This window comes from Protomyctophum parallelum (genome assembly GCF_964188405.1).
Source record: "Protomyctophum parallelum genome assembly, chromosome: 5".
Taxonomy (NCBI): domain Eukaryota; kingdom Metazoa; phylum Chordata; class Actinopteri; order Myctophiformes; family Myctophidae; genus Protomyctophum; species Protomyctophum parallelum.
This window is the reverse complement of record NC_139702.1, coordinates 15,192,959-15,220,014: the sequence shown is the minus strand read 5'-3', so window position 1 is coordinate 15,220,014 and position 27,056 is coordinate 15,192,959. Positions and strand designations below refer to the sequence as shown.

General features: G+C 42.2%; 1 protein-coding gene across 1 annotated transcript; it reads right to left on the bottom strand.

Moving 5' to 3' along the window:
• Positions 1-682: 682 nt before the first annotated feature.
• On the bottom strand, positions 683-16,041 carry LOC310858219 (voltage-gated delayed rectifier potassium channel KCNH1-like; the record flags this gene model as incomplete). Its single annotated transcript, XM_083764327.1, has 18 exons — positions 683-1,507; positions 1,975-2,145; positions 2,726-3,091; positions 3,217-3,413; positions 4,234-4,314; positions 4,714-4,885; positions 5,422-5,502; positions 6,859-6,977; positions 7,513-7,759; positions 8,295-8,474; positions 8,649-8,762; positions 9,333-9,443; positions 10,020-10,187; positions 11,318-11,436; positions 12,022-12,150; positions 13,605-13,711; positions 15,399-15,522; positions 15,969-16,041. The coding sequence occupies 18 exons, from the start codon at positions 16,039-16,041 to the stop codon at positions 683-685; spliced, it is 3,384 nt and encodes a 1,127-aa protein (XP_083620453.1).
• Between the last annotated feature and the right edge of the window lie 11,015 nt (positions 16,042-27,056).

The window sequence follows — 27,056 nt, the reverse complement described above, 5'->3', positions numbered from 1 at the left end:
ACAGCTATGTGTGTGGCTGTGTCCCTGGCTGGCTGTGTCTGAGCACGGCAATAGCATATCAGTCTGATGTGCGTGCTTCCGTTTGGACTCTATCTACAATGTCCATGGTTACTGTCTTCACTGAGACAATGTCCATGGTTGAGTTCACTGAGACAATGTCCATGGTTACTGTCTGTCTTCACTGAGACAATGTCCATGGTTACTGTCTTCTCTGAGACAATGTCCATGGTTGCTGTCTTCACTGAGACAATGTCCATGGTTACTGTCTTCACTGAGACAATGTCCATGGTTACTGTCTTCACTGAGACAATGTCCATGGTTACTGTCTGTCTTCACTGAGACAATGTCCAAGGTTTAGGACAGGCTTTCTTCTCTGTCACGATAGAGCACTGAAGTGTGGTATCACTGCTGCTAGAGGGCACTGGGTCAAGGAATATATTATTTTATATATCCAAAGAGTAAGACTTTTTTTTAAACAGATGTTATCAAATGTAAGTTAAAATCCTAAACGACACAAAGTCTCAAACCTGATAGGATCATCGGGATGAGCTGTTTATTTTCGGAACACAGTTCTTATTGGGGATTTTCAATAGAAAAACATATATATATAAATATAAATATATATATACTTCCATGACCCAGAGTGTTAGCGGGAGTGATGTCAGGACTCAGAACATAGTTTTTAGGACAGTTCGTCCTCTCTGTCGGAATGGGGCGAAGGTGGACGGGAGATTAGGAAGCAGCTGGGGTCGTCAGAGCTGGTGGACCTCAGCAGCTGTAGCATGTTAGCATCAGGGTGGCTTGGTTGTGTGTTAGCATCACGTAGCAGATGTAGCATGTTAGCATCAGGGTGGCTTGGTGGTGTGTTAGCATCACCTAGCAGATGTAGCATGTTAGCATCAGGGTGGCTTGATGGCGTGTTAGCATCACCTAGCACATGTAGCATGTTAGCATCAGGGTGGCTTGATGGCGTGTTAGCATCACGTAGCAGCTGTAGCATGTTAGCTAGCTGGCGCTCCAGCGCCGCCATGCGTCGGTTCAGCGCCCACATGTCTCCTCTCAGCTCGCGTTTCATCTCCAGGACACAGGGGGCGCTGGCGCCCCATTCCTTCATCGCGGCGTCGATGCACTTCGCGTCCGTGATGTGTGCGGGGCTGGGGGGCGGAGTCCTTGAGCTGGCTCCTCCCCCCACTATGTCCAGCCGCGGGTCGCTCTCTAGCCAGGGACTGTCACTGTCCAGTCGCGGGGTGATGATGTCACTGTCCAGACGCGGGGTGATGATTTCACTGTCCAGACGCGGGGTGATGATGTCACTGTCCAGTCGCAGGGTGATGATGTCACTGTCCAGACGCGGTGTGATGATGTCATTGCCCAGTCGCAGGGTGATGATGTCACTGTCCAGTCGTGGGTCGCTCTTGGCGACGATGCCGCTGTCGCACGAGTCCGTCTTCCTCAGCGGCGAGTCGTCGGAAACGCTGCTCCAAGACTCCGCCTCCCCCACAGAGTCCTTAAAGACACAGTGACATGTTCACATTTAAAGACACAGTGACATGTTCACATTTAAAGACACAGTGACATGTTCACATTTAAAGACACAGTGACATGTTCACATTTAAAGACACAGTGACATGTTCATATTTAAAGACACAGTGACATGTTCACATTAAAGACACAGTGACATGTTCATATTTAAAGACACAGTGACATTGACTAACTTTTAGACACTAACGACATTATAAGCTTGTGTTAAATGCTGGATATTCAAATGACTCTGATGAATTGTTGAATAGACCACAATGGAAACAAGCCTCTAGGCCTTTTGTGTCCGTCCATGTGGCGTATTTTAATACGCCAATAAAGTATGTATCAATCAATCAATCAATCAATCAATCAATCAATCAATCAATGTTCAATTCAGTCCATTTAAGATCTGTTTTTTCAATAACATGTGGATGTATATGTTTGTTTATCTACCTTGAAGCGGCCCCAGCCTTTAGCCTTGTTGGGAGGAGCCTCCACCACAGCTCCGTTCTGAATGGACGAGAAGGAGGAAGGGGGCGGAGCTCCATGGAGCATCACCCTACTGGAGGAGGGGGCGTGGCTCTCAGTGGTCACTGTGACGATGTCAGTGGATGCTGGGATCTGCTGGTTGTCGTGGAGACACAATATGCTACGGTATTAGCATGCTAACGCTAAAACATGATGGATGCTATGGTGTTAGCATGCTAACGCTAAAACATGAGGGATGCTATGGTGTTAGCATGCTAACGCTAAAACAAGATGGATGCTACGATGTTAGCATGCTAACGCTAAAACATGATGGATGATATGGTGTTAAAATGCTAACGCTAAAACATGATGGATGATATGGTGTTAGCATGCTAACGCTAACCCTAAAACTTGATGGATGCTACGGTGTTGCCGTGGGAGACACGTTGGATGAAAAGTAAAAAAGAAAAGTTAAATCCACTTACAAATACTAGGTAAAAAAGTTCATCTGACTGTTATAGCGCCACCATGAGGCATATTTGAACATTTTAGCGTGGCATTTCTTCCTTGACCTAGTGGGAATGTTTCACGGAAAGTTTTGCGGCAAATCAGTTCACAACGTAAGGAATTTTGTTCGAAACGGACCACTCATGCAAACTGGGAGCCAATCTCAGCCAATCAGGATGGAATATGAAAAATGGGGTATATTTGAAGAGAATATAGTGGCATTTCTTACAATAACCTTCAGCTGGGCGACGTCAATGGTGGTCGCCAGGCGGGCCTCAGGGGGACCCTGCATCGGCACGGTGCTAGCAGCCGCGGCCAGGCGGGCCTCAGGGGGTCCCTGCATCGGCACGGTGATAGCAGCCGCGGCCAGGCGGGCCTCAGGGGGTCCCTGTGGCCCCCTGAGGCCCAGGCGGGCCTCTTTTGGCACGATGCTAGCAGCCGCGGCCGCCGCTAGCCGAGCCTTCCTGCGCTGGAGGAAGCGTCGGAACACCCGGCGCACCGGGTGGTCCTCCGGGATGTTCAGAGGACCTTCGCTCTTCATCCTCAACATCTCCTCTTCCTCACGCCGCACGTCGGCGATCTTCCTGAACACGATCTGCAGGAAACACTTTCACTTTATTAAACAACAACGTTTAAACGCAGGCAGGCAGACAGACAGACAGACAGACAGACAGACAGACAGACAGACAGACAGACAGACAGACAGACAGACAGACAGACCCTCTTCCTCAGGTTGAAGGTGAGCAGGAGGTTCTTGGAGAAGTGGACGCTGAACGGCGTGTAGAACGCCAGGACTTCCTGCAGAGCATCTCTCTTGATGGCATGAAGGTCACAGTAGGTCAACGCGCGCACGTTAGCGCATGACTGAGCGAGCGCTGGCTCCTTCCAGAACACGGCCCCGAACACGTCTCCTTTACCTGAAGACAGAATATACTAGACACATCACACCCTAACCTAACATACTAAAAACATACTAGACACATCACACCCTATCCTAACCCCGAACACATCTCCTTTACCTGAAGACAAAACATACTAGACACATCACCCTAACCTAACATACTAAAAACATACTAAACACATCACACCCTAACCTAACATACTAAAAACATACTAGACACATCACACCCTAACCTAACCCCGAACACATCTCCTTTACCTGAAGACAGAACATACTAGACACATCACACCCTAACCTAACATACTAAAAACATGCTAGACACATCACACCCTATCCTAACCCCGAACACATCTCCTTTACCTGAAGACAGAACATACTAGACACATCACATCACACCCTAACCTAACATACTAAAAACATGCTAGACACATCACACCCTAACCTAACCCCGAACACATCTCCTTTACCTGAAGACAGAACATACTAGACACATCACACCCTATTAGGGTGTGATGTGTCTAGTATGTCTAGTTTTATTATGTTAGGTTAAACCTAACATAATAAAAACATGCTAGACACATCACACCCAAAAACATACTAGACACAAGAGGACGTCCCACATTAACATTATGTTGGATGTACTCAAGATAGACGCAGGAGCGCAAAGCACCGACGAGCTGTATGGAGAACCAGGATGACTGGAATAACTGGTCAGATGTATGGAGAACCAGGATGACTGGAAGCCACCATGGTCATGTGACTGAACTGTTGAAATGGACTACAGTTTAAATGGACTACAGATCCATGACCATGTGACAGGTCAGAGGTCATCTCACCTAAGATGGCCACCACCTCGTCGTCCTGGATGACCTCTAAGGACCCCGACACCACGAAGCACAGGCTGTCCACGCTCTCGCCTGATTTAAAACACACATAAGTATACAGGTAAGTACAATACAATACAATGAGACATACAGGTAACACATCCCTAGACCAGTGGTTCTCCACCACTTATCAATCAGAATATATAATATAGTATAATAATACTATCAGATTATATAAGATACACCACCAAGTACCACCTCAGAATATAATGATATATATCTACTATTCACCTACCACCATTAAAATGCAGTATCCCATCCTATTCACACAGGAGGGACATTTATTCTAATTAATATATAGAAATATAAGAATGATGTCTTTTTCCACAGTTGTGTCAGCCAAAGAAAAAATATAACAATAAAACCAAAAACTATACAGAGACCGACGCTCTCGTCCGAATGTAAACTGGTTTGTGATTGGTCGGTTCCTACCGGCGTGGTAGATGAGGTCACCAGGCGCGCTGTGATTGGTGGTGAACTGCACGGCCAGCGCTCGCAGACACCCGTCGCTGGCCAATCGGAACGCGGGATGTTCTTTGAACACCTGCTTGTTCATGTGAACGCAGATGTCTGCGCGCATGTCCTTAGGACAGATCTGTAAGACCTATGGACATAAAGAATATGTCCTTAGGACAGATCTGTAAGACCTATGGATATAAAGAACATGTCCTTGGGACAGATCTGTAAGACCTATGGACAACATAAAGAACATGTCCTCAGGACAGACCTGTAAGACCTAATATGGGCATAAAGAATATGTCCTCAGGACAGATCTGTAAGACCTAATATGGGCATAAAGAATATGTCCTCAGGACAGATCTGTAAGACCTAATATGGGCATAAAGAATATGTCCTCAGGACAGATCTGTAAGACCTATGGACATAAAGAACATGTCCTCAGGACAGATCTGTAAGACCTATGGACATAAAGAACATGTCCTCAGGACAGATCTGTAAGACCTATGGACATAAAGAACATGTCCTCAGGCCAGATCTGTAAGACCTATGGATATAAAGAACATGTCCTCAGGACAGATCTGTAAGACCTATGGACATAAAGAACATGTCCTCAGGACAGATCTGTAAGACCCTAATATGGGCGTTTTACATTAGCTTTAATAAAGTCATTATTATAAATACCTTGTCGGTGTCGATGCCTCTGGTCACAGACCATGTAGAGACGATGTAATCCATCACTCTCTCGCTCAGGCCTTGTGGAACCTGGTGACGGTTTTAGAGTTCTGAAGGTTAGTGTTATTAATACAGTTAATATTAAAACTAATATAATAATGAACACAGAGTTATGGTTAGTGTTATTAATACAGTTAATAAAGTTCATATTAAAACTAATATAACAATGAATACAGAGTCATGGTTAGTGTTATTAATACAGTTAGCGGTAATAATAAAACTAATATAATAATATAGTAATGATAACTAGAGGACCTGGTATAGAGTGTGAGGAAGTCTCAGACGGTGTTTAGCATCTCGTGGTAGCGCGCAGTGTTGGGTTAGTATTATTAGTGTTTAGTAATTAGTAGCCTATAGGGGCGGCGGTGGCTCAGGGGTAGAGTGCCTGGATGGTAACCGTAAGGTTGCCAGTTCGAATCCGGGCTCCCCCAGAGTTACTGTTGAAGTGTCCTTGAGCAAGACACTGAACCCCTAATTGCTCCCAATGTGCTAGTTGGTGCCTTGCATGGTTTCCGCTGCCATCGGTGTATGAATGTGTGTGTGAATAACAATAATAATAATAATAATAAAACTGTATTTGTATAGCACCTTTCATGACATGAAATGCAGCTCAAAGTGCTTTACAGAACAATGGAGAATAAAAGAAAAGCAAGGCAACGACAAAAAACAAGCAGTAATGCAATACAGCAAGGCAACGACAAAAAACAAGCAGTAATGCAATACAGTGAGGACATGAATAACAAAAAATAATAATAATAATAAAAAAATAATAAATAAAAGATCAATTAAAAGCAATGTTGTAGAAGTGGGTCTTGAGCTGAGCTTTAAAAATGTCTACAGAAGGCTGCCTGACGAAGGTACAGTGGGAGCTTGTTCCATGCCGACGGCCCGTAGAAGCAAAATGGGTGAATGTAATGCACAATCTCTGTGAAGCGCCTTGGATAAAGGCGCTATATAAATGCACCATTTACCATTTACCATTTAGTATAGAGCGTCGCAGTCCCGCCCCCTACCAGGCCCCAGGAAATTATTCCCCGTTCATCTTCCTCAGACATTTCAAAAAGTATTTATTTAAAGACGTTTTAAGCCTCGTACAAAGCCAACTCGAGTCGTGACAAATCATGACAACAAACACAATAATTACAAACAAGAAAATGTTAGTTTGTTGTCATGATGTACGACGCTTATAAGGTCTTTAAATAAATACTTTTTGAAATGTCTGTGGGGAAAATGCATTGGGAATTAATTCCTGGGGCGTCGTCATGAAAGGGGGTGGGACTGCGACGCTCTATTGTGTAGTAGAGTAGTACTGTATTGTAGTATTGTAGTAGTAGTAGTAGTAATAGTAGTAGTGTGTGGTATTAGTAGGGTTTGTATCATAATGACCTGGTAGAGTGTGAGGAAGTCTCGGACGGTGTTCAGCATCTCGTGGTAGCGCGCAGTGTTGGCGTACATCTGCTGGAAGATGGTCGTCACGTTACCGAAGATGGTGGCGTACAACAGGGCTGTGAGACAAGTTGAGAGAGAGACAGTTTGAGACACAGACAGGTTGAGAGAGAGATAGGATGAGAGAGACAGGTTGAGACACAGATAGGTTGAGAGAGAGACAGGATGAGAGAGAGACAGGTTGAGAGAGAGAGAGAGACAGGTTGATAGAGAGACAGGTTGAGAGACAGACAGGATGAGAGAGAGACAGGTTGAGACACAGACAGGTTGAGAGAGACAGGATGAGAGTGACAGGTTGAGACACAGACAGGTTGAGAGAGAGATAGGATGAGAGAGAGACAGGATGAGAGAGAGACAGGATGAGAGAGAGACAGGTTGAGAGAGAGACAGGTTGAGAGTTGTTCATTATCACTATCGCAATATTGAACACAGATAGTGAACGCAGATTATAATTTTTTTAGACTGATCCAATATGGCGTCTGCATGGCCGATTCCGATAATGCCAACGATTACATCGTGCATCCCTATAACCCTAACCCTAACCCTATAGTTAGAATTTTTTTCTGTTTCTGTTTAAAAGTCGTCATGGCTTACATCCGGTCATCATCATGGCCACGGCGAAGATCTTCTCGCCGTCGGTGGTCGGGGCGATGTTTCCGAAGCCGATGGACGTCAGGCTGGTCATGGTGAAGTAGAGCGACGTGATGTAAACGCTGTCCTTACTGGGCCCGCCCTCCCACAGGCCACTCCCACTGGCATTGAAACGGTACGGAGAGCCCACCTCCTCCGCCAGGAGGTAGAGCCAACTGTCCACGCGCACCTGGTTACTGGCATCAATTACCTGTAAATTATGAATATAATACACCTGGTTACTGGCATCAATTACCTGTAAATTATGAATATAATACACCTGGTTACTGGCATCAATTACCTGTAAATTATGAATATAATACACCTGGTTACTGGCATCAATTACCTGTAAATTATGAACATAATACACCTGGTTACTGGCATCAATTACCTGTAAATTATAAATATTATAATACACCTGGTTACTGGCATCAATTACCTGTAAATTATAAATATAATACATCTGGTTACTGGCATCAATTACCTGTAAATTATAAATATGAAAATACACCTGGTTACTGGCATCAATGACCTGTAAATTATAAATATGAAAATACACCTGGTTACTGGCATCAATTACCTGTAAATTATAAATATGAAAATACACCTGGTTACTGGCATCAATTACCTGTAAATTATAAATATGAAAATACACCTGGTTATGGTAATAATACTAATACTAATACTAATACTAATACTAATAATACTACTACTACTACTAATAATAATAGTAACAATAACAATACCTCATAGTCTCCTATGCTGTACCAGATGCAGGCCAGCCAATGAGCAGCCAGGCCGAACACACAGACCAATAGCATCAGAACGGCTGCTCCGTACTCGATGTAATGATCCAACTTCCTGGCGACGCGTCCCAACCGGAGCAACCGCACCACCTTTAATGAGCTGAAGAGGGAGCTGATGCCCTGGGAGGAGAGGAGAGGCATTCATTTAGAGAGGAGAGGAGAGGAGAGGAGAGGAGAGGAGAGGAGAGGAGAGGAGAGGAGAGGAGAGGAGAGGAGAGGAGAGGAGAGGAGAGGAGAGGAGAGGAGAGGTTCCATAGAGTTTAATACATGTAGGGAAAGGAGAGGAGAGGTTACCTCATCAACGTTGTCAAATGCGTTGATGACATCATAGGGCAGACAGGACAGAAGGTCTATAATGAACCAGGTCTTCACGTAGTTCATCCTGATCAGCTGAGCGTCCGAGATCACCTGGAAATATATATAAATATATATATACATTATATACCTATAAATATATACACATTATATACCTATAAATATATACACATATAGACATATAAATAAATATATACACATTATATACCTATAAATATATACATAAATATATACACATATAGACCTATAAATATATACATAAATATATACACATTATATACCTATAAATATATACACATATAGACCTATAAATATATACATAAATATATAGACATTGTATACCTAAATATATATACATATTGACCTATAAATACATAGACATATAGACCTATAAATATATACATACATATATACACATATAGACCTATAAATATATAGACATATAGACCTTGTCTTGCCTTGCTGAGGTTGGTTGTGAGTTGTTGTGACAGGGTGGCTGTATTGGTTCTGGCATGGTGGCAAAGAATGTCTCTATGTAGGCCTATTCTTACTTATTACCTCGTATGTTATATATACTTTTCATTGGACAGACAGACAGACAGACAGACAGACAGACAGACAGACAGACAGACAGACAGACAGACAGACAGACAGAGGTCAGACCTCCCCCGCCGGGCCCACGAAGGTCGTGTGGAAGTTCATCACGATGTCGACCAGGAAGATCACGTCTACGACCGAATCGACCACCAGCCAGGTCACGTTGTTCTGTTTGTTCTGTAACGACACCATGAAACCATAATAACCATGTTATGGTACACTACGCTACGCTACACTACGCTATGCTATGCTACGCTATGCTATGCTACGCTACGCTATGCTACGACCAGGTCACGTTGTTCTGTTTGTTCTGTAACGACACCATGAAACAATATTAACCATGTTATGGTACGCTACGCTATGCTATGCTATGCTACGCTACGCTACGACCAGGTCACGTTGTTCTGTTTGTTCTGTAACGACACCATGGAACCATAATAACCATGTTATGGTACGCTACGACTACACCGAGTCGGACCAATGCTCCGTCGAACCAATGGTCCTCCCGTATGCCTCCCGTATGCTGGCACTGGGAACTGGGGTTTATGCTAACAGCGAGCCGCAATTATAGAGTTAAAGGAAATGTTGTACGGGACCATAATGGCAGTATTAAAACATCAGTATTAATATAATCTTAAACAGACACTTAACTAGTCCTATGTGGTCTTAAAGAGACAGTACTATTATAATACATGTGGTCTTAAAGAGACAGTACTATTATAATATGTGTGGTCTTAAAGAGACAGTACGTACCTTAAAGGAGACATTATAAGGGACCATGATGGCCGTATAGAACGTCAGTATTAAGATGATCCAGTCCCAGGTCGTCTTAAAGAGACAGTAGTGCAGAATGATGTGGGGCGGAGTCTTCGGTGCTTCCTGTTTATACTGAGGAAGAATGTCTGAACCCAGCTGGAGGACCTGGCCAATGAGAGATCACAAAACAAAACCATGTGACTGTACCTGGCCAATGAGAGAGAGCACAGAACGGTTTGCGGAGCGGTCTTGATATCGGAAGGTCGCTAGTTCGTATCCCCGGACTGGCACGTTAAAATTACCACCGTTGAAGTGCCCTTGAGCAAGGCATTGAACCCCTACCATGAAATGTTCTATGAGCAGGGCCAGGGCCTGGCTGTAAACAAGTTCTTGAGCTTAGTCCAGTTACCCTGGGTAAACATAGTACCTTTGCTTACTTTGGGTGGGGATGACGTAACGACTAGGTAGATGATGTAACAACTAGGTAGTCGTGACGTCAACCCTGACAGACCATGTGACTGGACCTGGCCAATGAGAGAGCACAAAATAGCACCATGTGACTGGACCATAGACTGGACTGGACCTGGCCAATGAGAGAGAGCACAAAACAAGACCATATGACTGGACCTCTCTATAAACAGTATAACATTAGGGTCAGGTGTAGGTATATTTAAACAGTATGCCCGTAGGGTCAGGTATATTTAAACAGTATGCCCGTAGGGTCAGGTATATATAAACAGTAAACAGTATACCCATAGGGTCAGGTATATATAAACAGTAAACAGTATACCCGTAGGGTCAGGTATATATAAACAGTATACCCGTAGGGTCAGGTATATATATATAAACAGTAAACAGTATACCTGTAGGGTCAGGTATATATAAACAGTAAACAGTATACCCGTAGTGTCAGGTATATATGGTATAAACAGTAAACAGTATACCCGTAGGGTCAGGTATATATAAACAGTAAACAGTATACCCATAGGGTCAGGTATATATAAACAGTAAACAGTATACCCGTAGGATCAGGTATATATAAACAGTAAACAGTATACCCGTAGGGTCAGGTATATATAAACAGTAAACAGTATAACCGTAGTGTCAGGTATATATAAACAGTATACCCGTAGGGTCAGGTATATATAAACAGTATACCCGTAGGGTCAGGTATATATGGTATAAACAGTAAACAGTATACCCGTAGGGTCAGGTATATATATAAACATTGTGCCCGTAGTGTCAGGTATATACGGTATAAAGAGTAAACAGTATGCCCGTAGGGTCAGGCGTACCTCTGCTAGTCTGGACGTCTTGTGGACGTTCTCTCCTTTCTGGACAGTCGGAGTGAGTTGCTGCAGAACTCCTTTACTGCTGGTCAGAGCTCTGGTCAGTCGCGCAAGTTTACCCCACCCTAAAATATATATACACATATATATAACCCTAAAATATATATATGTATAAACATAAATATAACCCTAATTATATATATATATATATATATATATATATATATATATATATATATATATATATATATAGAGCGTCACAGTCCCGCCCCCTCAAGAGACCCGTAAAAGAAATCCCCGTTCATTTTCCTCATAGACTTTTTAAATGATTTATTTAAAGACGTTTACGCCGCGGACAAAGACAACTCTTGTCGTGACAAATCATGACAATAAACACAATGTTTTGGGCCAAACAAAGAATTAGAACACTTTTTTTGTTGTTTTTTCTTCTTTGTAATTATTTGTTTGGTCCAAAATATTGTGTTTGTTGTCATGATTGGTCACGACTCGAGTTGGCTTCGTATGACGCTTAAAAGGACTTTAAATAAATACTTTTTGAAGTATCTATGGTGAAAATGCATTGGGATTCATTTCCTGGGCCTGGCGTCGTCATGAAATGGGGCGGGACTGCGACGCTCTATAACATCGGCACTCAATTTCCTCTCAGCCAATCACAGAGCTACAGCTGGGGCCATTAGAGCTCCACCCACCTTTTGAAGAGTCATAATCTATTGGCTGCTTGAAGGCAGTGATGTCACTGAACGTGCACAGAAACAAGACAACTTTCTCCTGTTCGTTTTTGATCGGAGCGATACTGACGAAAAACCACACAGGCATTCCTGGAGAGAGACCAACATGGATGTTACTGTACTTTATCTAACTGTCAACAAATAAGAATAATAAGAATAATAAATATAGCTGCAAGCAGCGATAAGGCGGAAGACAATACGCAATAACAACAATATGCACAAATACGACTGACGAGCTGAGTTGACAGTACCCGGATTTGAACACAGAACCTTTTGGTCCGAAGGCAAGAGCTCTACTGACTGAGCTATACAGAGACAATGAACATTTCATGCAAATTGCTAAAAAATAAAACAGAAAATCAGGTATAAGTGTTTTTTTAAACTGCTCAAAGTGGCAGAAGATCTGAGGGCGGAGCTTACTGATCAAAGTGACAGATGTGTTCCCCATGAGTCAAGGAACAAGTGGAAACAAGTGCCATGACTTTTGAACAAACGAGGCATGAGTTATGCCTGTTCAAAGGTTTAATTTAAAAAAAAAATGCCATAGCGCCCCCCTTTGACCTATTGGAGTAAGACTGCTTTCAGTGCTATTTGGCATGACCCTCTACCATACTGTACCAGCTCAGTGGCCTTGTGGTTAGAGTGTCCGCCCTGAGACTGGGAGGTCGGGGTTCGATCCCCAGCCGGGTCATACAAAATACTCTAAAAAAATTGGACCCAGTGCCTCCCTGCTTGACACTTAGCATCAAGGGTTGGATTGGGGGTAAGTCCCTGCGACATACTAGCGTCATTTCCAGGGGGTGTACTTGTACATCAAGCTACCTTACGCTACAGAAACAGGAGATAGGCTCCTGCCCTATGGGCCTCATGGCTACAGAAACAGGAGATAGGCTCCTGCCTCATGGCTACAGAAACAGGAGATAGGCTCCTGCCCCTATGGGCCTCATGGCTACAGAAACAGGAGATAGGCTCCTGCCCTATGGGCCTCATGGCTACAGGAACAGGAGATAGGCTCCTGCCCCGATGGGCCTCATGGCTACAGGAACAGGAGATAGGCTCCTCCCCTATGGGCCTCATGGCTACAGAAACAGGAGATAGGCTCCTGCCCTATGGGCCTCACGCTACAGAAACAGGAGATAGGCTCCTGCCCTATGGGCCTCATGGCTACAGGAACAGGAGATAGGCTCCTGCCCTATGGGCCTCATGGCTACAGAAACAGGAGATAGGCTCCTCCCCTATGGGCCTCATGGCTACAGAAACAGGAGATAGGCTCCTGCCCTATGGGCCTCACGCTACAGAAACAGGAGATAGGCTCCTCCCCTATGGGCCTCATGGCTCGGCAAGGCTACTTACTTTCCTCTACCATACTGTACAGTTGCAAAAGCATATGACGCTGCATGTATGTATTAGGGACAAAAGAAGAATTTTCACAAACCAGCCATTTTCATTGGCTCATAAAAACTATTTTTTTTCACTTAAAATAAATGTACTACGATTTCTTGTGACATCTTGGTCCCTTAATAATAATAATAATAATAACGTACGGTTCTTCTTGTACATCAGCATCTCATAAGAGTTATTTTCATAATTATCGAACGTCTGTCGAACTTTATGGATGTTGTCTCTTTCCGTCAGCTCTCCGTACATGAAGCTGTGAGGTACAAAGCAATGATGATGTCAACATTCATGTTATCAATTAGGTCATCGTCCATAAGGTCATCCTGTTCAAATCTGGTATATAGTCTATCTTATTGGCCTGAAATATTTTCTATATTCAAACATTCATGAATCCACTTGCTGACCGGCTGTCGGCATTGATCAATTTGTTTTATACGGGTTTATATGTGACCCTACCATTAACACCCTATAAAAGGTTTATATGTGACCCTACCATTAACATCCTATAAAAGGTTTATATGTGACCCTACCATTAACATCCTATATAAGGTTTATATGTGACCCTACCATTAACACCCTATATACGGTTTATATGTGACCCTACCATTAACACCCTATATAAGGTTTATATGTGACCCTACCATTAACACCCTATATAAGGTTTATATGTGACCCTACCATTAACACCCTATAAAAGGTTTATATGTGACCCTACCATTAACATCCTATAAAAGGTTTATATGTGACCCTACCATTAACACCCTATATAAGGTTTATATGTGACCCTACCATTAACACCCTATATACGGTTTATATGTGACCATTAATGTTAATGGTCACATATAAACCTTATATAGGATGTTAATGGTAGGGTCACATATAAACCTTTTATAGGGTGTTAATGGTAGGGTCACATATAAACCTTATATAGGGTGTTAATGGTAGGGTCACATATAAACCTTATATAGGGTGTTAATGGTAGGGTCACATATAAACCTTATATAGGATGTTAATGGTCACATATAAACCTTATATAGGATGTTAATGGTCACATATAAACCTTATATATGGTGTTAATGGTAGGGTCACATATAAACCTTATATAGGGTGTTAATGGTAGGGTCACATATAAACCTTTTATAGGATGTTAATGGTCACATATAAACCTTATATAGGATGTTAAAGCTGCTATAAGCAATAACATGTCAAAATTGTAATGACCTTTTTATTTATTATTTGTTTGGTATTCAGACTGCCAACAATGTGTAGAACGCTCCCAAAAGGTATTGAGTCTCTGAGACACATCTAGGGGCCACAATCTGCATCCAAAGATGCTCCTAGAAGCTTTGTCATTGGTCGGAAAAAAAACGAAAAAAAAACGGTCGCAATGACTAACCAATCAGGAAGCAGACAGGCAAATCGACCAATGACAAAGCTTCTAGCAAGATCTTTGAATGCAGATTGTGGCCCCTAGATGTGTCACAGAGACTACATTGTTTTTGGGAGCGCTTTACCCATTGCTGGCTGTCTGAATACCAAAAGATATATATATAAAGGTCATTAAAATGTTGACATATTATTGCTTATAGCAGCTTTAATGGTACAGTAGGGTCACATATAAACCTTATATAGGATGTTAATGGACACATATAAACCTTATATAGGATGTTAATGGTAGGAACACATATTAACACCTATAAAACAAATTACTCAATACTAACAGCCGGTCAGCAAGTGGATTCATGAATGTATGAATATACACAATATTTCAGGCCCATAAAACTATATACAAGATTTCCCACTCACCCCGATAAACAAAAATCATTTGGATCATCAGATATCGATGCATATTGATTGATGGTGTTAATATTATTGTGTGTAATGACAGGGTTCTACCTGCAGGTGTTAATATCTTATTGGTTGTAATGACAGCGTTCTACCTGCAGGTGCTGCTCTTGTGCATGACCTCGGCGCGGTGGAAACCAGACAGCTTGCAGAATCCATCGTTGCTGTAAACGATCGGCCAGTCTACGATCTGAGCGTTGCCGAGCACGAAGTTAGTATCTGTAACACATTATATTATTATTATTACTATTATGGAGGGGAAAGGAACTGGTCGGAATAACGTGTCCCTTCCACGCGCTACGTCCGGCCGGGGAAATTCCCCTCTGTCAGGTGAAAAGAAGCAGCTTGGACTCCTCATGCATAGAAGGAGGCATGAGGTCAGTCCGCTGCCCCCCCAGGTTGGCAGAGGAAGTGTAGCGCCCAGGATTACATTAGATAATTGGCACTGGGTGAAAAGAAAAACTGGGTTACAAAATCGTGGGATAAAATTTTATTTAAGTATTATTATTATTATGATTATTATGATTATTATGATTATTATTATTATTATTATTATTATTATTATTATTATTAGCTGAATCACACACACACACACACACACACACACACACACACACACACACACACACACACACACACACAGACCATTATAATGTTTTACTTACCGTTGGATCTTCGGACGATATTCTCCAGGAAAGTATTCTGTGGAGCAACGAGTCCTCTGCGCCTCCCCGCCATCCTCTACGCTGCACACACACACACGCACGCACCCACGCACGCAGGCACGCGCGCGCGCACACACACACACACACACACACACACACACACACACACACACACACACACAGGCACGCACATAGACACACCACTGCGCGTGCCTCTACATGTTCGTCCTATTTGTCTTTCAAGGTCTGTCTCTCTCTCTCTCTCTCTATCTCTCTCTCTCTCTCTCTCTCTCTCTCTCTCTCTCTCTGTGTGTCTCTGTCTAGGTCTCTCTACCGGATGCAGGGTGCTGGTGGTGACAGAAGGACTCCAGGCTGCAACCATCTGCTATTTGGAGACATTGGGGGGGGCAGAAAAGCTCTGTTTTACCCCATAAAAAACAAAACAAATACACCTATATTTTTCCCATAACAAAATAATAATGTGTTATTTACAAGCCCGTGGGTGAATTAGGGGGGACGGGGGGGGACGTGTGAGTTGTTATTGTGAAAGCCAGTTCCCACCTGATGTCGTGTGTGAGTCCTGCCTGCTCCAGATCGTACTGAATAACCGCTAGCTTGCATAACGTTTTCAGACGAGGACTTTGTCTTAAGTCATCCATCCCGATCTTGACCACACCGTGTCTGTAGTACAGAGGATGATACGATCTCCCACGATGCAACAGTACATCATGTTCACGCTTTCTCCAGTCGCGCAACAGTGCGATCCATCATGGGCACATATACCATTGGTCCGATAACGGAAATCTATCTCAAACCCTCACCCTAACCCTAACCTCCCACGGGGCAACACACCTAAACCTATCCCTCACCCTAACCCTAACCTCCCACGGGGCAGCACACCTAAACCTAACCCCAAACCCTCACCCTAACCCTAACCTCCCACGGGGCAACACACCTAAACCTATCCCTCACCCTAACCCTAACCTCCCACGGGGCAGCACACCTAAACCTAACCCCAAACCCTCACCCTAACCCTAACCTCCCACGGGGCAACACACCTAAACCTATCCCTCACCCTAACCCTAACCTCCCACGGGGCAGCACACCTAAACCTAACCCCAAACCCTCACCCTAACCCTAACCTCCCACGGGGCAGCACACCTAAACCTAACCTTAACCCTCTCCCAACCCTTAACGCATCCCTCACCAACCTTTATCCGGTCATTTTAACGCATCCCTCACCAACCTTGATCTGGTCGTTTTAACTCCCCCCTCACCAACCTTTATCCGTCATTTTAACGCATCCCTCACCAACCTTTATCCGGTAATTTTAACGCATCCCTCACCAACCTTTATCCGGTCATTTTAACGCATCCCTCACCAACCTTTATCCGGTCATTTTAACGCATCCCTCACCAACCTTAAGGGTTGGGAGAGGGTTAAGGTTAGGTTTAGGTGTGCTGCCCCGTGGGAGGTTAGGGTTAGGGTGAGGGTTAAGGTTAGGTTTAGGTGTGCTGCCCCGTGGGAGGTTAGGGTTAGGGTGAGGGTTTGAGATAGATTTCCGTTATCGGACCAATGGTATGTCGGACAAGACGCATGCACCCTGTGGAGAGCTTCATCTAGTGGAAGGAGAAATTAGGTCAATTGTCCGTTAAATACTTTATGACGCAAATTTGTGGCAACACAAACATTAAATGCTATTAGTTGACAATTAGATGTACGAAAGAGCGCCACTCACTTAATGTACAGGTTGCACGCTCTGCTCTCGCACAAGTAGGCACCTCGACAGAGTGCAGTTCTAGTTACTGTACTGTGCTGTGCTGTGCTGTGCTGTGCTGTGCTGTGCTGTGCTGTGCTGTGCTGTTCTGTGCTGTACTGTACTTTAATTGAGTAACCCTGTTTCAAATAATAACAGATCTAAAAGGTCACAAGTGAGCTTGTAGATCTGCTATTCTCAATATTATTCATAGTGTAATAATTACTGTGTGTAATGTTGTCTTATTGCCCCCTCTGGCGGCCGGGGAGGCTTGGTGCAGCAGCACTAGATGAACCGTTGCTATAAATGTAAGAATTATAAGAACATTATAAGAACATGAATACATTAAGGAATTATAAGAGCATGAATAAATTGAGCAATTATAAGAACATGAATAAATTAAGGAGTTATAAGAAAATAAATAAACGCTAATCTAAACAAACAAAACCAAAGCAAGAATAGTTTACAGTAGAATGTAGCTGTAAATTAGGCTACACTAAACCAACAATAATCTTAAGAAGTTTATTTACAGTATCAATTTGAACACCGATATGTTTATCTCTATTGCAGAGTAAACAACTGCAGTGCATACAAATCCTTCCACTGGAAAATGTAGACCATAAATATTATGTAAATACATCTGATTGTATAGATCCCATCGGCAGGAGGTGCTCCGTCACACTGTGATTGGCCAAGGGTTGCCTGGCCTGTGATTGGCTGACACACGGGTTGCCTTGGCAACAGCTATAGTTATGATCTCCACCCACTCTACCCATGGCAACCAACCTGCGTTGTCCAATCACAGCGCTGCCTTGTGTTGCCATGTATACTCATTAAAAGTAACTTTAAACTTGATGTTTCTGTACAGTTGTTTCTAAAGTGTAGTTGTTTATTTGGGCTTGTTTCTAAAGTGTAGTTGTTTATTTAGGCTTGTTTCTAAAGTGTAGTTGTTTATTTGGGCTTGTTTCTAAAGTGTAGTTGTTTATTTAGGCTTGTTTCTAAAGTGTAGTTGTTTATTTGGGCTTGTTTCTAAAGTGTAGTTGTGTATTTGGGCTTGTTTCTAAAGTGTAGTTGTTTATTTGAGCTTGTTTCTAAAGTGTAGTTGTTTATTTGGGCTTGTTTCTAAAGTGTAGTTGTTTATTTGGGCTTGTTTCTAAAGTGTAGTTGTTTATTTGGGCTTGTTTCTAAAGCGCAGTTGTTTATTTGGGCTTGTTTCTAAAGTGTAGTTGTTTATTTGGGCTTGTTTCTAAAGTGTAGTTGTTTATTTGGGCTTGTTTATAAAGTGTAGTTGTTTAAACTCAAACTGTTTCATGTGAATAAATAAAAAATATTTTTTCCTTTCACGTTTCTTTCTCTAGATCGATAAGCTCACAACGTGTCGCGTCACAACATGTTTGTAGATCTGCTCTTTTCAAACAGCTGTAGTTTATAGTATAATATAATAGTTTTATATTTTACAGTGCCTTCAGAAAGTATTCACACCCCTTCACTTTTACCACATTTTGTTTTGTTACAGCCTCATTTCAAAATGGATTAAATTCGTTTTTTTCCTCATCAATCTACACACAATACCCCATAATGATGAAGTGAAAAAAGTTTTCTCAAATATTTTGTTAATTTATTAAAAATAAGAAGCTGGAAAACACATGTACATAAGTATTCACACTCTTGACTTAGTACTAAGTTGAGGCACCTGATACATAAAAAGGGTTACTCTTATTTGTATACAAACTAATGTCCAGTGGTCATATTCTCCTTCTCCTGAACTATGAGCCAGGCCGGGTCATTGATATTGTCACCTTATTCATAATTTTACTCTTAACCTACTGCCTGTTGTTCTCCTTATCATCATAATGTCAGGTCATCCATGTTTATGGTCAAAATATGTTTTCATCTGTCCCAATTTATATCTTGTTGACTCCTTATTCAGTCTCCATGTTGCCTGCCAGCACCCTCAAACGTGCAATAATGAAGTGTCTATTTTGGTTTGAGAGACACGTATCTGACCTTGGTCTAGGGAGATAAACTGCTCACTGAGTCAGGGGGTTTTTCTCTGTCGAAAGTTCAGTGCAGGGAAAGAAAGTTATCTACAGGTTGCCTGGCAACGCCTAGGCGCTGCCGCTCTCCAGGCCTCAATGGGCATCCATGTGCGGGACAGAGAAGATGAGCGCCATCCTCCTCATCTAGGCGTTGGACTAATGAGGGAGCGCCAACACTGGTTTTGTCATCTGACATTGCGGACATGAACATCTACAGCCAATGAACCTTATATCAACAAATCTGACGGGATCTGCAGTATTTAGCCTGGAACAAATACTGTGAAGTTCAGTTCAGCTTCGGGTTCTTTTTGGAATCAACAATTGATTATTCTAAATTATATTGATGTAAATATATTCTGAACCATGTAGCACATTCTCTATGTAAATTGACTTTATACCGACTAAAATAATTGTTAAACCTTAAGCTCTTTCCGAACTTTATTTCATCCTGCCTCCAAATCATTTTTTAAGGTATGTTTCTAATTTTTGGTACAGTGATGGTCATTTAAAGGGCTATTCATTCATTTTCAAGGTAAATACAGCACGGTATTTAATTGCTCCCTGCTGGGTTATTTGAAGTTATAGAATTTACAGTATGTCTTTATCCATCATTTGGTCGTATTCGAGGCCGGATTCTAAACCCTGCATTTAAGTGTTATCACTGTCAGGGCGACAGAATCAAAGAACCTGCCAGATTTTAATTAGACATTTTTTGTGGCCTCGGTCGACAGAGTCTTTCTTTTTTTTTTTGCCTTGGCTGCTTTCCAGACTCCCTCGACGAGAACAACGATACAAGGTAGGAATCGATTTACAGAGAAAATGTGCTGCATAGTATTTTACATCATGGAAATTATTTATGTCTTTAGTAAATAAAAGCAGAATCATATGTGACGGGGCTATCATCATGGCCACGTCAGATATGACGTCTGTCCCCTCTCCCCTTTCCCCTTTTAGCTGCTAGGTGGCTTCATTTCTTTTCATTTTTTTTCTTTCTTTTTACTCTAGCGCAACATCTGTTCTTTACTAGAGGTTGATTATTAGTTGTTTATTAAGATTTTTTTTCATTTCTCTCGTTCCCCTCCTTAGCTGAGGTGATTTTTTTTCTCTGTCCTACTGTTTTGATTTACGCTTTTCTTATCTCCAGTTGTTTTTATCTCCCATTTCACTCCCGGTAGCGTTAGTGTGTGTGCGTGTGTGCGTGCGTGCTAACTTTGTAATGTATTTCAGATGCAGTCTTAGTGTGCGTGCATGTGTGCGTGCATGTTTCTCCCTCCCAGTCTTATTGTGTCTGTGTGTGAATGCCCTGCTGTATCTGAGGTGATGTGTGGGTATGTCCCAAGACCTGCTAACGAATGGTCAATAGGTCGGTCTATCCTATATCATACTTTCGTTTTAGGGACATACGTAGGTCCTATATCTATTTTGCTATACTTCTCCTATCTTCATATCTTGTGACATATCTTGTGAAATATGCTAGGACACAGCTCTTTTGAGTGGGTCAGCAGAGGTCATATATTATTGTTTGCTTCCTTTCCAAGATGTCTTTCCTGCCTTGAGTCGACACGAGAATAGAAAGAGTTCTTACTTATTTTATCTTGACCATGACCATTCAACAGTGTAAACTCTTAGTTATTCTCCCTTTAGAATGTTTACCCCTTAAAGGATAATTTCACCATTTTCCAAAGTGAACAGGTCATACTGTTCTTTGATATCTCTCTCTCTATCTCTCTCTTTGACGGCCCTCCCTTTATCTTGAATATGACATGCGCCGTCTGAGATGTTTGTGAGAATGGTTTATCATTATTATTGTTTTAATACATTCTCCACTCTTTTAACTATAGGAGGGAGATTGATTATAGAGCCCACTTTCATTTTTTATTTAAACATTTTCATACCGGCATTTATTCATCTTTTAGGATGTTTCTATTTATTTTTTCCTGACTTTCCGGCTATAGGCAACTAATGCCTATAAGAGCCATTTAAGGATACGATGTCTTTGACATACCAGTCGCGTTTACAGGGCGGAACAGATTACAAACAACACGTGAGTGTTTTTGTACTACGTAAGTGTCGGGCTGTTCACTGTGGTAACGGATTGGTTGAATATCTCCTGTCTATATAGTTTACAGAGAGGCCTAACCTGTCACGCGGATCGTGAACTTTTGCCACGCAGGTGTGCCATTTCAGTGCAATGAGCCATAAAGTGCTATGTTCCCTGCTAGAAACCATCTATTTTGAGCCATAAAGTGCTATGGGCTAGTTTATCGAGAAGTTTTTGAGGGTTGTCTGATTTCCTCTGTGAGGAATACCTTTTTATGACTTTTGTGAATGTCAAATTATAACCGGTGCAAATATTAGTTTAAATTTATCATTTAATAGTCATTTTTTTGCCCCTATTTAACTTGTCTCACCAATGTGTTACAGTGTTCCTATATGGAATTCTGCCTGCCGAGCTACACAGTAAACCCTCAAGTATTGTATTTTCATTTTTATACACCCAGTTACATTATTTTCGGATATTTTTCCCTGTATTATTCTGATATTTGTTTTCGTTATGGTTACAGGATTTCCAGACCACTATCACTGGTGTGGACGGAAAGGGCGGAGGTTTCAGAGGATCGAGGTGAGTGATATGCTGGTCATAAATCGCTCTGCTTTGTTCTCTCTGAGCCTCGGCCTTAACGAGTTCCCAGTGATAGTGAGTACTGGAAACCTTTAGGGTTATTTTTATTTTTATTGAATTACCCTGATTCATTTTTTTGGCATCAACCACACATACTCGTTCAGTTGTTTTTGTGTCCCCTCACCCATTGTCTTTTCATTTTCATTTTCTGATTTTATTTTATTTGTTTTGATGTTTTGAGAACACTTGCTTCTTTGTTATAGAAACAGCTATCTTATCACTATCTCTCCCAGCTTTGGGCGCATTCCATTCGGGAACGCAGCCTGCCCAAATTCAAGGTTAAAGTTAGTCCATTCAGGACACTCAAGGTTAAGTTTATACCATTTTTGACACTCTCAGTTTTAGGGTGTTTTTCCATTTGTTACCTTGGACATCCACTGTTAAAGTAATTTGTTATTATTGCTATTGATTTGATATTAATATTGGGCCTTGGCCAAAGTATTTCTTTCTCCTTTCTATTTCTCTCTGATATTCATATCACAGGTCAGTAGTCAAAGAAGTGAGAACCCCACATCTGCTGCAGGCATTCCATTGCCATTATCCCATAGTTAAGTTACCATTCTGAATTCAATAATTATTCCAGATATCTCCCAGTTCATATCTCCAAAACATGTTTTAATTTTTCCCTTTCATTCTCTGTTCATCCATTCTCCAGGAACTGGTGTATGCCTTCCCATTAGGACCGACGAGGACTAAGGAAGTATTGATTTGAGGGAATGAGGGATACCATTTCATGTGAGTTTTGTCTACATTATTTTGCAGGATACATGTACATAGATTCCTATGGAATTGTATCCAGGCCGGATGGCTATGAAAACTCACCTTTGTGGGTGATAATATTAGTAAGGTTTCCACGGGACCCAGAATAAAATCTTGACTTCTCACTAACTTCTCCTGTCATACGGATAGCCTCTCTTAAGTGTACTGTTGTTTGCTATTTGAGGGCCTTGAAATGTGACTCACTGAGTGATCTGAAGGTATGTGATTGGTGCACCTGCAGGCTGACAAAGCCCAAAGTTGGTCCTGTGGTCCATTTGACCCTTGGCTCCAAATTTTAGGATGTTTTGGTCATTAATTTCATAAAGACCCATTTTTGGGTGGAACATATGACGTGGTATTCTCTGTTTACCTTAGATTTCAATGCCCCTTACCTCATTGTAGATATTTAGATATATATTTTGCCATCTGTTCAACACCATATCCTATTTTTAGCTGTGATCTCATACATCTCTTTCTCCCCCTCTACATCTTTCCTGTTTTCTTAATCATTCTCATTTTTCAGATCCACCATTCAATCAATAATCAGTTCTATTGTTGTGGTATAGGGAAGGTCATTTGAGGTTTTCTACATTACAACACCTTGTTCAATTAATTAGGTACATTTATATAATTATTTGTGTTGCTAGTTGCTTAGCTTATGCTTCAATTTTTTATTATTTTTCATATAAAAAAAAGGTTTAAATTGTTTTATTTTCAAATTTTGGACATCCTAAATTCACCATTTCCCATTTTAATTAGGTTTATTTTGTTGACAACTTGACATTGTTTGTAAAAGGGCGGAGAGTTGATAGATAAAAAGGGTCTTATTTGTATACAAACTAATGTCCAGTGGTCATATTCTCCTTCTCCTGAACTATGAGCCAGGCCGGGTCATTGATATTGTCACCTTATTCATAATTTTACTTTTTTTTTTTTTTTGCGGCTTACGCCTTTTATTGATTTTTTAAGGGACAGATAGTAGGCTGACAGGAAACGGGAGAGAGATGGGGGGATGACATGCGGTAAAGGCCGTGTCGGGTCCGGGAGTCGAACCCGCGGCACACCGCGACTGGATCACCAGTCCGGTGCCCAGACCGTTACGCTACGGCCTGGGCCATATCATTTTACTCTTAACCTACTGCCTGTTGTTCTCCTTATCATCATAATGTCAGGTCATCCATGTTTATGGTCAAAATATGTTTTCATCTGTCCCATTTTATATCTTGTTGACTCCTTATTCAGTCTCCATGTTGCCTGCCAGCACCCTCAAACGTGCAATAATGAAGTGTCTATTTTGTTTTGAGAGACACGTATCTGACCTTGGTCTAGGGAGATAAACTGCTCACTGAGTCAGGGGGTTTTTCTCTGTCGAAAGTTCAGTGCAGGGAAAGAAAGTTATCTACAGGTTGCCTGGCAACGCCTAGGCGCTGCCGCTCTCCAGGCCTCAATGGGCATCCATGTGCGGGACAGAGAAGATGAGCGCCATCCTCATCATCTAGGCGTTGGACTAATGAGGGAGCGCCAACACTGGTTTTGTCATCTGACATTGCGGACATGAAACATCTACAGCCAATGAACCTTATATCAACAAATCTGACAGGATCTGCAGTATTTAGCCTGGAACAAATACTGTGAAGTTCAGTTCAGCTTCGGGTTCTTTTTGGAATCAACAATTGATTATTCTAAATTATATTGATGTAAATATATTCTGAACCATGTAGCACATTCTCTATGTAAATTGACTTTATACAGACTAAAATAATTGTTAAACCTTAAGCTCTTTCCGAACTTTATTTCATCCTGCCTCCAAATCATTTTTTAAGGTATGTTTCAAATTTTTGGTACAGTGATGGTCATTTAAAGGGCTATTCACTCATTTTCAAGGTAAATACAGCACGGTATTTAATTGCTCCCTGCTGGGTTATTTGAAGTTATAGAATTTACAGTATGTCTTTACAAATTATACAGTCCTTGCTTTCATTATAAAAGATGGATCCCATTTTTTATTATCCATTTGGAAGCAATTACAGCCTTAAGACTTTTTGGGAATGATGCTACAAGCTTGGCACACTTGAATTTGGGGTATTTTCCCCCTTTTTCTCTGCAGATCCTCTCAAGCTCTGTCAGGTTAGACGGGGAGCGTCGCTGAACAGCTATTTTCAGGTCCTTCCAGAGATGCTCAATGGGGTTCAAGTGTGGGCTCTGGCTGGGCCACTCAAGGACTTTCACAGAGTTGTCCTAAAACCAATCCTTCGTTATCTTAGCTGTGTGCTTGGGGTCGTTGTCCTGTTGGAAGGTGAATCGTTGACCAAGTCGGAGGTCCTGAGCGCTCTGGAGCAGGTTTTCATCCAGGATGTCTCTGTACACTGCTCCATTCATCTTTCCTCTATCCTGACAAGTCTCCCAGTTCCTGGGAGACTTGTTCTCCCCACAGCATGATGCTGCCACCACCATGCTTCACCGTAAGGATGGTATTTGCCAGGTGATGAGCGGTGCCTGGTTTCCTCCAGACGTAACGCTTGGCATTCAGGCCAAAAAGCTCTATTTTGGTTTCATCAGACAAGAGAATCTTGTTAATAATGGTCTGAGAGTCGTTTAGGTGCCTTTTGGCAAACTCCAAGTGCGCTGTGACGCCCGGCTGTCATGTGCCTTTTATTGAGGAGAGGCTTTGGTCTGGAGGAAACCAGGCACCGCTCATCACCTGGCAAATACCATCCCTACGGTGAAGCATGGTGGTGGCAGCATCATGCTGTGGGGATGTTTTTCAACAGCAGGAACTGGGAGACTTGTCAGGATAGAGGGAAATATGAATGGAGCAGTGTACAGAGACATTCTGGATGAAAACCTGCTCCAGAGCGCTCAGGACCTCCGACTTGGTCAACGATTCACCTTCCAACAGGACAACGACCCCAAGCACACAGCTAAGATAACGAAGGATTGGTTTTAGGACAACTCTGTGAAAGTCCTTGAGTGGCCCAGCCAGAGCCCAGACTTGAACCCCATTGAGCATCTCTGGAAGGACCTGAAAATAGCTGTTCAGCGACGCTCCCCGTCTAACCTGACAGAGCTTGAGAGGATCTGCAGAGAAAAAGTGGGAGAATAGCATCATTCCCAAAAAGTCTTAAGGCTGTAATTGCTGCCAAAGGTGCCTCAACTTAGTACTAAGTCAAGAGTGTGAATACTTATGTACATGTGTTTTTCCAGTTTCTTATTTTTTATAAATTAACAAAATATTTGAGAAAACTTTTTTCACTTCATCATTATGGGGTATTGTGTGTAGATTGATGAGGAAAAAAACAAATTTAATCCATTTTGAAATGAGGCTGTAACAAAACAAAATGTGGTAAAAGTGAAGGGGCGTGAATACTTTCCGAAGGCACTGTAAACTGTAGTTGCTTCGCTCAAACGCCCTATTGTTCCATACTGACCCCTGGGGGTCCGGGGACCCCCAGGGGTCCTTGAGGGAGTTCCAGGGGGTGCCCAGCTAAATGATAGTTTGGAACCAAATAGAAGGGTCTGTAATGGGACCCTTATGGGTCTGGGACCTCTATGGGATTTAAGACCCTTATGGGTCTTAAATTAACTTTTTTTTTTTTTTTTAATATGAATTAGATTCCAAGATAGAAATGCCATTAAATGGAGGTCCGTAGACTAATGCATGTCAAACTGGGGGTCCTTGGAATTAAACGGGTTGAGAAACACTGCTAGAGCCGTGAAAATCTTCCCTTTATGGGGGTCCCTGGCATTATCTTTTCAAATGGGAGTCGCTGGCATTATCTTTTCAAATGGGGGTCCCTGGCATATCTTTTCAAATGGGGGTCCCTGGCATATATTTTCAAACGGGGGTCCCT